The 15,900-nt window shown below is 36.9% G+C and overlaps 1 protein-coding gene across 2 annotated transcripts; it reads right to left on the reverse strand.

Moving 5' to 3' along the window:
- Positions 1–2,680: 2,680 nt before the first annotated feature.
- Positions 2,681–15,698, reverse strand: LOC136017283 (fibrinogen-like protein 1-like protein). Of its 2 annotated transcripts, none has more exons than XM_065685450.1 (3): positions 15,662–15,698; positions 8,849–9,033; positions 2,681–4,289 (listed from the first exon to the last, which is right to left on the reverse strand). In XM_065685450.1, the coding sequence occupies exons 2-3, from the start codon at positions 8,994–8,996 to the stop codon at positions 3,589–3,591; spliced, it is 849 nt and encodes a 282-aa protein (XP_065541522.1). In that variant the 5' UTR covers positions 8,997–9,033; positions 15,662–15,698; the 3' UTR covers positions 2,681–3,588. The 2 variants fall into 2 exon arrangements, with proteins under 2 accessions (XP_065541522.1, XP_065541521.1); XM_065685449.1 differs by lacking the exon at positions 15,662–15,698 and adding an exon at positions 11,419–11,548.
- Positions 15,699–15,900: the final 202 nt, after the last annotated feature.

Genomic DNA, 15,900 nt, shown 5'->3' on the forward strand with positions numbered 1-15,900 from the left:
AAGTAAAGCATTGGCTTCTACTGAAATTAAATGGGATACTTTTTGTTGGCTTTGGCTTCTTTTGAACAGTGTTCTGTAGATGTTTATGAACTCTGTGCTCAGTAAATGTATTAGAATACACAGTGATGGCTGCCACAAAGTTGGTTCAATGTATTTGTGAAATATGTGCTCAAACTATGCTGCTAGCACTTCACTGTGTGAGATGTGAAGACATTACATGGCCTTACATGGCCAAACATGGGTACATTGTAAATACCTGGAATTCTATAAAGAGGCGTGTGTTGCTTTGCTGTCATGTGGGAAGTTTATTCTTATAAAGACCTCAGAATCACAAGAAGAAAAACGTGATCCTCATCAGACTGTTAGTACTTAATTATGTTTTGTTTTCAAATTATATTTTGTACCTTTACAAAGTGTTGTGGACTTTTACAATGTAGAACAACCTTGTTATCTGTATTTCTGTCCTTTTAATGAACCTTATACTGATCCTATAATTGATTATGGTCATGGTCAGGGACTGGTGAAAAGAACTTTTTTGTAAAAAGTACATTTTATTTATACATAATCACATACACATACATATATATGTATGTATTTATTGTTGATACAGATGCATAAATATACATCCCTAAGGTTTTCAGAGATATGGCACCTTTAATATTTTTGAATATTGAATTTTCTCACAAACTGGGGTATTATTTTTGTGTCTCCCTTTTTATACATACCATACATATTCCGATCTCCATAAACCATCAAGAAACATTCATTTTCTGTAAATATAATTTATGTTTGTAGATAAATACTTGGAAGAGTTCCCAGAATTTTTAAATGGGTATAGAACACCTAGTTACAGTTTTGCACTTTCTGTGACTTGCTAGCACGAAGTGAAGAGTTTTGCAATGGACAGAAAGTCAAGATAGAATATAAATGCACAGGTTTTCCTTTATAGAAAAAGTCCTGTTGAACTGAGGAAGGATGAAATCAGAAGGGTTATAGAGAAAATACTGTAAGAACCTGTAAAATATGATAAAGTGTATTTTGCCATTAATTATATAATTCAATTGCGAATTATGCTTATCCTACTCAACTATGCATGTCAATTAGTAACTGCTATTAACTGTTGAAAGTTATTTTTACATGTGGATTTTTGTTCCTCATCTCTATTGTACTGATAATGGGACCTGTACTGGCATATATGGGCTTGAGGAGTCTAGATACAGAGAAAGTGATACATTTCAAGGCAAAATCCTTAATTGTACTTCCTTATCACCCTTTAGATATTGTTCCAGTTTCAGAGCTGAGTGTCATGAAAAGCCTCCATCTCTAATTTAATTATTCTGACTGTTTTATCTCCCACAAAGAGCTTTTTTCAGAAATCTGTAACATTGCCTCCTTGTCATATTTGATAAGCGACCTGATCATTGTAATCCAGGAATTCAGTAAGGCCTACTGAAACAGGAGCCATCACTGAGCAGGATCTGGAGAAGTACTTGTTGAGAAGAAAACTTGAAGTTTTTTAAATGTCTAGTTGTTTGGGGAAGACTGGCTTGTTTGATCTATCAGCAGATACATGAGGAAACTGATGGCGTTTAGTAGCTAATGGCCTATTACTCAATAATAGTATTTACTCAATTTAGTATTGAGTAAAAGGCAGCAGTTTTACTGAGACTAATTAAAACTGAAGTTCCTGATCTGATACATAGCCAACAGTGCCTAGTAAACATTTACCAAATTGGAAAAAACAATTCCAACACCCTCCCTTTCTGAAACCAATAACAGTCAGAGATTATCTGGCTTCCAGTTTTGTGCTTCCATGTCAAGGTTATTGAAAACATATTTTTGGAAGGTGTGTAAGAATCTGGCTATATGGCAAAGAAAATAAAAGCTATGGGAGACTGGCAGCACTTGCGTGATTTTCTTATATTGTCATTACAACTTTGGAGGCAACCTGATAGAGTTGCAGCAGAACCCACATTAAATTGACTCAATGACATAAACTCAATTCAGCCACTATCTGTTTCTTCCCCTATTGCACTTTTGTCTTTGAACACAATTTTAGAGGAGGAAAAAAATCAGATGCTGCGAAATAGACATGTATGCTATACTGGCCTCACCCACCTAAGAGATCTGTAGCTCCTTCTGAAAACGTTGCAGTGCATTGTAAAAAATAAAAATTCCTTTCTTGGCTTTTGTGCTAATTAATTTCTCTTGCAAGTGATTCTGGCAGTCTTGGACTTCTCAAAACACATTATAACTTTTTGTCTGCAAAGTAATTTTCATGGAAATTATGAGATTTCAGTTTTAAATTAAAAAGCAGGAGTTTGCCAGTATGTGTTGGTCAGCTTTCTGTAACTGAAATATCTAAGAAAACATAAAAGATATTCTAATATTATTCTGACATTTATCATGCAACAATTAAAACTTCAGTTGTTATTCAGCTTTTCCAGCCATACAGAAATGTGTGAAGTAACCCAAACAGCTGTAAAAGAAAACAAGGTCTTCAGGATTATCAAAACTGAAATCCTTTTATTTATTGTTTTAAAAAAGGTGAATTTACGATGAAATTTGAAGATCTCTCTTTATTGTATAACCAGAAAGAAGGTACTGTTTAAATAAACCTTGAGTTTAAATTAAAAGTCAAGGTTGAGTGCCAAAACAATTGAAGCTAGAAAATACGAAATAAAGGCAACACTTTTATTTTCTCACAGTGATACTGAAAAAAGAGAAAGCTGAGGCACATCATGGAAGAAGCAACAGTGAAAACATGGTAAATAAAGTGCAGCAATGTCCAGGGGAAAAAAAAAAAAAGAGCAGTAAGTAAACAATTGCGAAATCAATTTGATCATTTAAAGAATGTGTCCACTGAGTTTCTTGAAGAAAAATGCAGAGGAATTGTAAGTTTTGGATTAGCAGCTTTCAGTGGAAAAGCTGATTATTCCATTAGCTCTGGGTCCTTTAAAAAGAAGGAAGTAAAGAAAAATCGATGCTGAATACTTCACTGTGTATGGTATAATTAAAAAGCTGAGAAGAGTCAATGAAGGGGAAAAGAAGCCATTGGAGATGAGGCTAATTCCAGTTTTATATATTAAAATACCTTTCACTAAAGATAAAAAGGAAAGGGCTGATGCTGCCCTATAGTACACAATACTCTCCAGTATGTGTTTTGTAAATGTAGGTACTTCACTGGAAATTTTCTTCCTGCATGATATGTGAAGATGTGTAATTATAAGAGATCAACATTCATACTGGAGCAAAACTTCTGAAATGTGTGTATGTTCATGTATATCTTGTACAAGACACCAAATCTTGGATTTCATATGTGACTCCTCTTATGGCTAAAATACTATAAAATTAAATACTTAAATCTTCTAGTAGAGGCCTCAGTTTCTGACAGTGACTTCTCACTTGTGTGGTTGGATGATGTCTATATCCTGGTCTAGTCCTGGACAATATGCTGTCATAAAGCCCTTGCTAAGGTCCAAATTAATTTTTAATCGTGATTACTTAATGTGATCATTGAGTCAGTGTGAGTTGACTTCAGTTACTGGAGAAAGAATCCATGGTCCTTTCAAAGTACACGTGGCTTATCTACAGTTCAACTTTCTGACACAGACAGGACTTGGTTGGATATGACAGGCTATACTCAATGGGTTTGATCATCATCCATGCAAACTTGCACATGCGTTGCTTGTTGCAGTCCTTTTGCCAGTAGATCACATTCCTACGGTTTAGATTTGCTCCAGCACACGCATCATACCACCAGCCTCCCCCAGGAATGCCATTGTGTTCCAGTTTAGCACAATTCTGAAAGTAATTGTCATTGTCTCTGTCTTTGGTGGTGAATTTCTGGTTGTCATGAAGATAAGCTTCTGTGTCCAAGCTTAGAGCATCAGTGGCATTGCCTTGGTATACACCAACCCTGATTCGGTATTGAGACTCTTCATCTTCAATAAGGAATGGTTCATACTGTCCCCATTTGATTTCAGCATTTAAGTTTACAAGTTTAACTCCAAGTATATATCGCACGGAGCTGCTTGTTAACTGATGCATATATTCATTTCCTAACCAGTGGTTGTCATGAACTGAACCAAATCCATATTTGTAATCCTGCCAGGTCCTATCAAAGTCGACAGTACTATTGGCTGTAATGTGCTGGATTACTGTCCAACCACCATCTTGCATGTTACACGAGACTACAATTGGGTCCTCCTTTGGCTGGATGATGTAAAGACCATCTCTGGAATTTCCTTTGGAATGCTGAAAAATCTCAAAACAATCCCTTGGATAGTCTTGAGTAGGCAAAAAAAAAAAAAAAAAAAGGAAGAAAGTAAATTTCTGTTCAAATAGTGAATTTTAGATATGACCTCTGTCCTTTAGAATGAATGAATGACTACACTCTGACCAGAAACTGATTCTGACTTCATTCCAGGTAGTGGGCACCTGCTCAGCTAAAGGGGAAGATTGCAGAGCAGAATGTGCAGGAAATGTTCAGAAATTTTAAAATGGGTTTGTTAACCCTGTCATAAAACATAAGTGTGATTTTGCATTTATGACAGCAATATAGTTGAAAACCAGAAGTTAGGTACAGACCGTTCCTTTTCTTCCTGTGTTCTTCTAGTGTGAGTAGTCACCAACTTTTCAATTCCCTGTGCCGTGTGTTAGACCACTGTGTTTAATTACAGGAGCTATCTTTATCCTCAAATAAATCTAATTTCTCTTTAACCAATTTGCACTTTGGGCATATATAACATCTTTGCATTGAATTCTGACAAGTATGCCATGTGTTCAGTGGTAAAAGTGAGATAGTAAAGCATATTTCTTGCTAATATAAAACTTAAAAACATCTGAGGCTTTTCTTAAGAACAGTTCATGCCACTCAAACTCCAGGCTAAATCTTCCCATGGATTTACAAGCAGAACTACAGTGCTGTGCAGTGACAACACAATACCAGTAAAATAGGTGAAAGTGCTTTTACACTTTATTATTTATCCAATAGACTCAGAGGTAACAAAAATGGCATGTAAGGCTTAGGATAACCCTCTCGATTGGGCTGAAATATACTGTGTTTTTTAAATGTAACTTGCTTCTGAGGTAACTTCTTGCTATAGTATAGTGTCAAGCATCTCTGAGACTAAGGCACAATGCTCTGCTTTTTACAAATGGCTATGAGACTTCTAAAAGCCAGAATATAATTTATTTAAATACACATTTCTGTATGTATGAATTCATATATAGAGAATTCCTTTTGTGGAGAAGGATGTTATTCAATGTCTGTTCTGCTTGTCAGAAACATGTTTGTGAATTGAAATCATTCACTTCTTCATAGAGTTGAAAGGCATGTCATTACATCATTATACTATGGGATATTTGTAATTTATGTTTAATAAAAACTTGTTAATTTTAGTATCTCTATCAGAAAAATTGCTACAGACCACCTGTGATGTAAAATGAGAGTTCTTCAGACTTAGGAAATCTTATGTTCTGTCCTAACAGTGACTGATAGGAATTTAAATGCTGAATTTAGAATTATTTTCTTTTTTCTTCTGGGAAACCAGGATAATTGAGGACAATTACGGCAATTGTTGTTTTACTGTGTTTTTTTCAATATTTACCAAAAAACAACTAGGGAAAAATATTTCCAAAGATAAAAACTTTTAAAATAAAAGCTCAAGAAAAAACCTCTTCTCTGCCCAAATCACTGACCAGAGATCAGTGATCCTTTGATCCTTCTACTGAATACATTGATTTGCTTTTCCTGAACAGAAGAACAGAGTCTGAAAGGAGTGAATCTCATTGTATTGTCTTGTGACCAACAAACCAAAAGTACACTCAATGATTTGGCTAGTGTTAAAAAAAAATCAAAAAACAAAAACCAAACAACTTTGTGGAAAGAGAAAGGCACCAGAAGTGACTATTTTATCTATTTTATCTATCTATTTTATCACTGGTCCTGCAGCGAATTGTATCATACAGTCTTCTTCACAGAATTGTTGAATTTCTTCTCTTCCAACTGTAAAGCATTGTAGATTTCAATAACTGTGACTACTCCATTAGCAATACTGATCTGGTTCCCAACCTCATTTTATTAATGTCCACCATCCACCTTTTTCCTTCTTGTGTCATGTTGTCCGTTAGTTAAATAGTGCTTCTTCCTGGATAATAAAGCCCAGTGAGGACAACTGTATTTTTATTCAGCCTTTGTTTTGTTAGGGTAGCATAAAGAAGTTATTTTATTATTTAGTGTAAGATAAATCTTCTGTTCCTTAATTGTCTTAGTAGTTTTTCTGCACCTCTTCATTGCAAATTAATCTCCTGGAATGTGGGTAAAATTTGCACACAGTATTGCAGATGGCCCTAAGCAGTGCCACTGATTCTTCCCAAGATTTATTAAAAACACCTTTGTTGATATATTCCAGGATTGCATTTGTATTGCTTAATTTCCTTTAATCTAGAGTTGGTTTTGGGATTTTTGTAACTGGTGAGGTCCTCACCTTGCAGTAAAACCTAGGATCTTGTGCTTTAGTTTTCAACCAAATGGCATTACTTAAGAACATCTGATTTATTTATTTTTTTCCTGTGTAATATTCTGTTTTTTTGTATTGGCATTTCTCTACTTCATGTTATCGTTAACTTTTGTCAGCATATGCCTGGTTTTGCATCAGTATACTTAATAAGAATATGGAAAAGATTACCTATGAGCAAATACTTTCAAAGTCTCCTCTTGACTTTATGGTTTACTTTTCTAACCAAGTCATTTACTTTTCAATCTCTACTGAAATTATAATATAACCTTAACTTCCCTGATTTAATATTGCATGAAGTATTATATCATAAGCTTTGTAGAAGTCCAGATGGACTAAACCCATTTTCATAGAATCACTATTGTGTTAAATATAGTAATTTATATTTGATATTCAGAAGATTATTAGTACTTCTGTGCCACTCAGGACAGATTTACAGGAATAGATAGGGTTTCCAAGGTCTTACTTTTATGTCTTTCATTGCCTAATAGAATCTACGGCCATGAATAGAATACTTTATATCTCAATATTATCTGCGTGCCGTTATTAAACATCCTGAAAGAGCAGAATTCTGTACATGACTGTACTCCAATTGGTAGAACTTTTGCCTGGCAGACATAGCCTGACTCCAAACCCGATCCCATGATTTTGTAGAAACACCATTTAAGTGATTATATAGTGATGTATACATCAGTGATATATACAATGACTCTTGTATTTGCCCTTCTCAGTGAATATTATTCAGGCAAAATACAACAACTTCTATAGACAGATAATGAGAAAATAATTAAGGCTGAATGTCACAGGATTCACTTGGAAAGTGGATTTTATAAAACCTCAAATGCCATCAGTCAAAGGAGTAAAATGAATCAGCCAACTACTCCTTTTATATACAATTTATATGGGATCTACTTTGGTAAAATGTATCAGAAACCGTAACAAGCTGGACCTAGCAAGCTAGATAAGCAGATGGATACCTCAGTTATTGGTACCAATGGGGTTTAGGTACTGATGTGTATGATGTAATCTAGATATGATTGTCCAAACAATAAGTCTTCAAATGAAAAAAACCCTGGTAATTTCTCTTGAATTAGATGGCAGCTGAGCAAGGGATTAAAGATGCTGGAAAGGGACTCTTCATCAAGGATGCAGTGATAAAACAAGGGGTAATGTGTTCAAACTAAAACAGGAGAAGTTCAGGTTAGATATAAGGAAGAAGTTCTTTACTGTGAGAGTTGTGAGGCACTGGAATAGATTACCCAAGGAAGTTGTGAATGCTCCATCCTTGGCAGTGTTCAAGGCCAGGTTGGACAGAGCCTTGGGTGACATGATCTAGTGTGAGGTGTCCCTGCCAATGGCAGGGGAGTTGGAACTAGATGGTCTTAAGGTCCTTTCCAACTCAAACTATTCTATGATTCTGTGACTTCAGGTCAGGACATATTCATATTGCAAAGCAGGCCAAATGCAAGGTCTTGTGCCTAGGTTGGGGCAATTCCAAGCTCTGCTAGAGGCTGGGCAAAGAATTGATTGAGAGCAGCCCTGAGGAGGACTTGAGGGTGTTGTTTGATGAGAAGATCAACATGACCCCACAATGTGCACTTGCAGCCCAGAAAGCCAACCATATCCTGGGCTGCATGAAAAGGAGCATGGCCAGCAGGTCAAGGGAGATGATTCTGCTCCTCTGCTCTCACGAGACCCCACCTGCAGGTACTGCCTTCAGCTCTGGAGCATCCAGCACCAGAGGGATGTGGACCTGCTCAAGTGAGTCCAGAGGATGGCCACAAGATGATCAGAGCACTGGAGCACATTTCCTGTGAAGACAGGCTGAAGGAGGTGAGGTTGTTCTGCCTGGAGAAGAGAAGTCTCTGGGGAGACCTTAAAGCTGCATTCCAGTACGTAACAGGGGACTACAAGAAATTTGGAGAGGGACTTTTTACAAGGGCATGTAGTGATGGGACAAGGGGGAATGGTTTTAAACTGAAAGAAGGTAGATTTTTTATTAGATCTAAGGAAGAAGTTCTTTACTATATGGGTGGTGAGACACTGGCACAGGTTGCTCAGGGAAGTTGTGGCTGCCCCATCCCTGGAAACATTCAAGGCCAGGTTTGAAGGGGCTTTTAGCAACCTGGTCTAGTGGAAGGTGTCTGGGCCCATGGCAGGGGAGTTAGAACCAGCTGATCTGTAAGGTCCCTTCCAACCCAAACCATTCTGTGACTCTCTGATTTTTGCAGGGCTAGCTTTCAAATACATTGGCTGAAAATGTTACAGCAACACAATAAAGTAAAACACAGCATGAATCCAAATTACCCAACTCTCTTCATGAGTACCTTTTTCATTGCTGTTAACCAGCCTCTCATAGCCTCTCTGGGGAAGAAGGTGGGCATTAGCCAAGACCACTGCCTCTTTGGTGCTCACTGACACAGTGCATTGAGAGAGCAAGAACAGAATAAATCCCGCTGAGCTCATCATCAGCATCTTCCTTCCAAGTCAGTCCTTCTGCAGCAATACAGATCTGTAACACAGAGTGGATTAAAAATGGAAAGATTTATGACTTCTAATAGGAAAGTCCTGAAGAACAAAGGTATTGAAATACTGAGCTTTAGGGTAGTAAGCCTCTGCCAAAATCAGCTTCTCCCATCTTTCAAGGACCTCTCCCTTTCCTAATGTCTTGCACCCTGTACCTGACTGGTCATTCCTCTGACACAGAGGATTAGAATGTCTCTTAGCTGTTACCTTGTACCATGCTGGGCAATGAAACAGAATGTAATTTTGTGTGTGACAGAAAAGTAATGATGGAAGAAAAAGCACATCTTGTATTTATCGGAATTGAAATATTCCCTGAGTCCAAACTGTAGTGAAATAGAGCACCAATGGTCAACCTGGCAGAAATGGTAACACTAGCTCTGCTGTCTGGTTCAAACAGTACTCAAAGACATGGCTTTCTGAGTGCTGACAATATTTCTATGCCCTGGATAACTTGCTTCAGCTCATCTGGACTATCCTTTTTATGAATTTCTATCTACAGCTTTAAATAATAGGTCACAGGTTTAAATCAGATTAAAAAAAAATGAATAAAGCAAAAAGAATTTTTCTTCAACCTCAAAACTCACAAGGGGTTAATATATTGTATCAAAACCTTTTTGAGCTTATCCTCCTTTTGGGGTTACACATCTAGTAACTCTCCATCCAACACAGCAAGAAGTCTTGCGCTATTACTGGACTAAGTCCTGGGGTCCTCAGGGAAATCCCAGTTTGACGAAAGAGGAATTTTTGTATCAACAGCAGCATAGGCTGAATCAGGATAACTAATGTTTCCCGTACCCTCAAAGGACACATTTGCTTAAGACTTGCCAAACTGGGGTGGTTTTTTTTTTTGGTTTGTTGGGTTTTTTAAGCCACATTCCTTATAAATGCAATGACTTAGCAGCAGATTCAGCAAACAGTATTCCAGATAGAAAAAATATTCACCACATTTTAGAAAATGCCCAAGACAAATCACGATAAGAGAGTGCAGGTATGAGAGTTAATATTTATAGCTATCGTGCAGAAAAACAGCAAACCGGAATTTTCTACTCTACCTAAAGCGATTAAATAATAATTCTGATTTACTATTAATATACAATGTGATATTTTATGCAGGGTTGGTCATTTGTGAGATTGTAATAAACTGGGAAATTACCTCCCATTAAATTTGTCGTAGGGTTTCCCTTAAAGCATCTAAGTTGTACTCTGCCTACATTTCCCACTGTCATGTATCCTTTTCCGTGTGAAAGCTTCTATTATTGTTTCTCTTATTAAGTATTATGTTATAAATGAGTTACTTAAAATAAAAACCTAACCCACAAGCATCACTAAACTTCAGGAAAACTGTACTTGGATCCGGAGTTATTATTTTAGAAGTTTTATTTTAATTTAGCATTTCTGATTGAGTCAGTCTTTTTTCTTCCTTCATGTTTACACACTGAAATGATTTACAGATCCATTTAATTCTAAAATAGTATTATAAATTATTAAGAAAGCAAGTGAGGAAAACAGCACTATGCAGGCACCTTACCTCTTTCAAGTGAAGCTTGGCAAAGAAAATCATGCAGAAATGAATAAGCTCATTCTGTACAGTTGTACTTTGCCTGATACTTAAGCCCAGGTGAATAAATCAGCTCCAACATGCTATCTCAAATGCAGCAAAATTGCATCTTCATTATTTCACACTGCATGCTTACTCTGGTGGACTTTACTCTGACATATTACACTTGCAAGTATTTATGAATTATCAAGTACAAAGTCTTTCTGTAAGTATTAAAACAACACAGTAACTAATTAAATTTCCTTGATCAATAAATAGACACACTGACAGAGAACCGTGAAGAGGTTTTAGTTCCAAAAATTACTTATGTTGCTTAAATACACACAAGCAGATGCTCAAATTTACTGTGTCATTTTGCATAGGTGAATTAACTCAATGGTATACTGCTATTCACATTAGAATTGCGTAGCAAATTATTAGTTTATAAAATTACTTATATTGCTTAAAAACACACTAGCAGATGCTCAAATTTACTGTGTCATTTTGCATAGGTGAATTAAAACTGCATAGAGACAACTTGAATTTTAAGCATTAGGAACAAACCAACCATAAACCTTCTTACTTCATGTTATAACATGAATGAATGAGAAGCAGTGTCTCAGAGCTATAAAAATGGAAAAAAAACCCCAAACCACCAAATCAGAAAAGGCTGGTCAACAGAGTGCTGTTTTAGTTTATTTGAATTAACAGGAGTTAATTAACATTAATTCAGGTCAAAACTGTAATGAATTAGATTAATTAATTGTTTCTATGTTTCTGGAAGTTGCACTGTCTATCTGCACGGCCTTTAGATGACGTCTAATTAGCATTTACCCCTTTCAAGATGAGCCAACAGTTGAGTTTTTGTGCTCCATGATCCAGCCTGCAACCCACTTCGATCAGATTCTATCCCTGAAACAAGCCACAATTAAAACTGATGAAGCATTTACATCCTCTGCAAGCTCTCCTTGAGGGTTTGTACTATGTATAATTTCTGTCCTTCAATAATTTATCCTCAGTGAAAGCACATCATGTGTGGATTTCTATTTCATGCACAATTAAATAAATACATGTAACAAATGTTTTAGGGAAGATTTTCTTGTAACTCCTAAAACTCAGTGATATTTCTCCTCATTTTTCAAGTACAAGCAGTGCTTTATTATACATGAGGATGGCCACAAGGAGTCAGAACAGTATCTTTTCCATGACATTGGGCAGTAGCAGAGCTTCAGGGTAGTTTAAGAACACATTCTCTCCACTTCTAGTGTTATGCAGTTCACAGAATTTCTGGTATCGATATGTTTGACATATGTAATTTTTGGTTGGTACTAAGCTTTATAAACCTTGGCTAAGGCATGAAAATACCTTATGAAATAATTAAAGTGCTTTGAACAGATACAGATCTTGCTGAAATGGTATGCTAAAAAAGGTCAGAAGGTACTGCTCCATTCTGTCCATATCGATAAAATCTAGAAAACACCACTGACTTTAGTGGTATTTACTGATAGGTCTCATGTTATCCTGGTTTAAATTGGGGTGCATTTTTGCTTTGTGCCTTTGATTCCTACATTTTCCATCACTGTTTATCTTCTAACCATCTTTTAATTTTTCTTTAATTTCTTGCTGTTTGCTTCTCTTTGTTATTTCCAAACTTTCATCTGAGCTGTCAGAACAGAAGCAAAGTGGGAAGCATTTAATTAGAAGAGAGAAGAAAGGGCAGAAACATTCATTCACTCGTGCTCAGTAAGGCATCTATTTCTGTAGATGAAAACTTTGAAAAATAATGAAAATTACTACATCTCTCTCTCTGATCTTGATGACATATTTTGAGAATAATTTTTCAGCCATGAAAATTATATAGTGATCTTAAGGTACTTTACATTGGTATGGTTTGGTCATATAAATTTCAAAATAATGCATTACTATAATGACTTATTGTCAGCCATGTTAATTAAGATAGTTAGTTTCTCTGCCCAATAACCAGTTCCTTCTCCACAATATGCTGAAGTTTTAATTATCCCTCTGATTCTGTTAAGCTTTAACTGGCAAGCATTCATTTGAATTTTTTCCAGTGCATGCTCTCCTTTGTGGAAATTGTCTTTACAAGTTCTCGATATTTTAACAATTCATGGCACAGCCTTGCAAAGGGAAGATTTGTCTCTGATCAATTTCATCAAGCTCTAAAGTAAGTTGCAAAAACAGTCTAGCTCCTATTTTGCAACTCATCAGACTCTGTCTGTAAAGGATGTGAAAAATGTCCATATGTAAGCCACACAATGAAACCATCCATTCTAGCAAGGGCAAAGTACTATTAATTTAATCTTGGTAGTCTGGATAATTGTGTCAGCACGTAGCAGTATTATACAGTCAAGGAACCATAGAATCATTTTGGCTGGAAAAGACCTTTAAGATCATGAAGTCCAATCATTAACCTAACACTGCCAAGTCCACCACTAAACCATGTCCCTATGGCCCACATCTACACTTCTTTTAAATACTTCCAGGGATGGCCACTCAAAACACTTCCCTGGGCAGCCTGTTCTAGTGCCTTGACCAATGCCTTTCAGTGAAGAAATTTCTTCTACTATCCAGTCTAAACCTCCCCTGACACAAACTGAGTCATTTTCTCTTGTCCTATCACTTGTCTACTTGACCTTTCAGGTAGCTGTAGAGAGCAGGAAGATCTCCCCTCAGCCTTCTCCAGGCTAAACAACCCCAGTTCCCTCAGCCATTCCTCATAAGTTCTCCAGACTCATAAGTTCCTCTGGCTCTCCAGACCCTTCCCTACCTTCATTGCCTTTCTCTGGACCTGCTCCAGCACCTCAATGTCCTTCTTGTGGTGAGGGGCCCAGAATTGAACACAGTATTCAAGGTGCAGCCTCACCAGCGCCCAGTACAGGGGGGTGATCACTGCCCTGGCCCTGCTGGCCACACTATTGCTGATACAGGCAGGGATGCTGTTGGCTGCCTGGCTACCTGGGAACACTGCTGCTCATGTTCAGCTGGCACATGTGGCTGGCCTGCTCTTTAAGATTTTCTTCTTGAAGAATGCCCAGCCTTCCTGGACTCCTTTGTCATTCAGGACTGCCTTCCAAAAGTGACTCCATCAACCAGTCTTCTAAACAGGCCCAAGTCTGCCCTCTGCAAGTGCAAGGTAACTGTTCTGCTAACCCCTTCCTTACTTCTTCAGGAATCAAAAGCTCTGTAATTTCGTGATCACTATGCTCATGACGGGCTCCATTATTAATGGGAAGGGCTTTGACAGGCTAGCAACTTGCATACCCAGGGGATTCAAAAGACTTAAGCTGGGCAATATATGGCTTTGTATTGTTGCCAGAAACCTGTAAAAATGCTAACTTTTATGCAGTAATCTTGTTCAGCATACTAAGGAACTCAAAAGACAAAGTTCTACTAAGGCAAACCACATAAAACATAAAAAAAGGCTCACAGAGTGTCTTCCCTGAAAGTTTTCTGCCTGCACAGCATGAGTGGTTGCTTCAGGGAAAAACAATCCAACAAAACAAACCAACAATTCCTGCCCCCCCCCGCCATCAACCAAACAAAAAACCCAGGGCATAGAAATACCTCTGCTACTTTGAGTGGCTTTGAATTGCTTTGCAACCTTGGCTAAATGCACTTTGGTATCTTTGTATAGGAGCCGTTGAAAAAATGAATGTTCATAACAGTTTTCAATTGTTCTTGAACTTCTGAGCTGGCAATGGCATATGAAGTGTGCTTTGTCTGACAATGCAGAAAGCAGTTATTAACTGCTGAAACACATTGTGCAGGTTCTCGGTCTCTTTTTACACATTCATTATCTGTGAGATTTACCACTACTTTGGGAATGAACCAGGGTATATATTTTTTACTGAATGTAAAAGAAAACAAATGCTCCCCTCTCAGAAACATTTGACTTTTCAAATGTTCAGCAACCTTTTTTGTTTTTTTTAAGATTTCTTTATGAAAACATTCCAAGATCTGAAGTAAACACTGAAAACGTATCTTCATGTCTTCTGTTGAACCACAGACCAAATTCTAAAGGCATAGGAACTTAAGTGAATTGAAAAGGGTTCACTTTCTACAAAAACACGGAATTAGGACCTAACTTGAAAAATACATCCAAATCCACCATCATGGAAGATGCTGGAAAATAATTGTTTGATTAGGTGACAGACAGAACTAGAGGTAATGAAAAACTTAAGTTACACAGCTAGCTTTGGAAAAGGGTATGATAGGACCCATCTTGTAAATGACTTTTCAATTCTAAAGGTGGCAGAAATTGCCAGATATAATCATGGAAGGTGAAAACTGATGGAGAGTTATTCGTTGGAGAGTGTGGAATGCAATATAAGTGGCACCTATCTTAATAGGGTAGAATTTGTGATTTTGAGGAAAGGAAAAGTATGTACAACAGTATAATGACAATATATGTAAAAAAATAAATAAATATATATAAAAAAACAGACCAAGAAACTTAGGCAACCATTTTCTATCCTCACTTGCTAAGAGTCTGAGAGAGAAAGGCTCTTTAAGGGAGCTGGCAACTGATGAAATGTACTATAATGAAGGAGACATGACAAACTATTTCTTGTGAAAAAAGACAGGAACCATACTAAGAGCTCAAAAGGTCTGGTTCAAGAGTTCTTTAGAAATTTGAAAATCAGAATGAAGTTGTGCAAACAAGTGGAATAAAAGGACAAATTCCTAAGAGTGACTACAGAGGAATAACAGAATAACAGACTAGGATAAAATTTGAGGTTAGTTACTGTTGGCAAGGAACATAAAAATTAGACAAATATTCTGTAAATGCACTGGAAATATAAAGAAATAAAAACGAAAAATCCATTATTTAATGAGGGAGGAGGACAAAAGGCACAGATTTGACGACCTTTTTTGTTGCAGGCTTTATAAACAGTGATCAGATACTTAATGAAATTAATTTTATGAAGGAGTAGGACTGGAGGCCAAATTAGATGAAAAACATCTCAGAGGTACCGAAGTAGTTAGGTATTTTCAAAGTGGCAAGGACAAATTAAATTCTACGAGCAAAAGTCCTCTTTGAACCATTTACAATTACCTTTCAGAAGGCATGGAGGTCTCAGAGGACTTCAGTGGGTACAGCAGAGGCCTATCTTTTAAAAAGAGGAAAGACCAAGAGAAATAAAGAGAAATTAGCTAAAATAAAGAGAAATTCAGAAAATAAAAGACCTAAAAAAGTGGAATGATAAGGTGATGAAAAGCAGCCAGTGTAGACTGGTCAAGAGGCTTATTCATCCATGCTACATGGATCCCTCCCTTTCCCGTCCTTTGGTCCTT

This window comes from Lathamus discolor, chromosome 6 (assembly GCF_037157495.1).
Source record: "Lathamus discolor isolate bLatDis1 chromosome 6, bLatDis1.hap1, whole genome shotgun sequence".
Taxonomy (NCBI): Eukaryota; Metazoa; Chordata; class Aves; order Psittaciformes; family Psittacidae; genus Lathamus; species Lathamus discolor.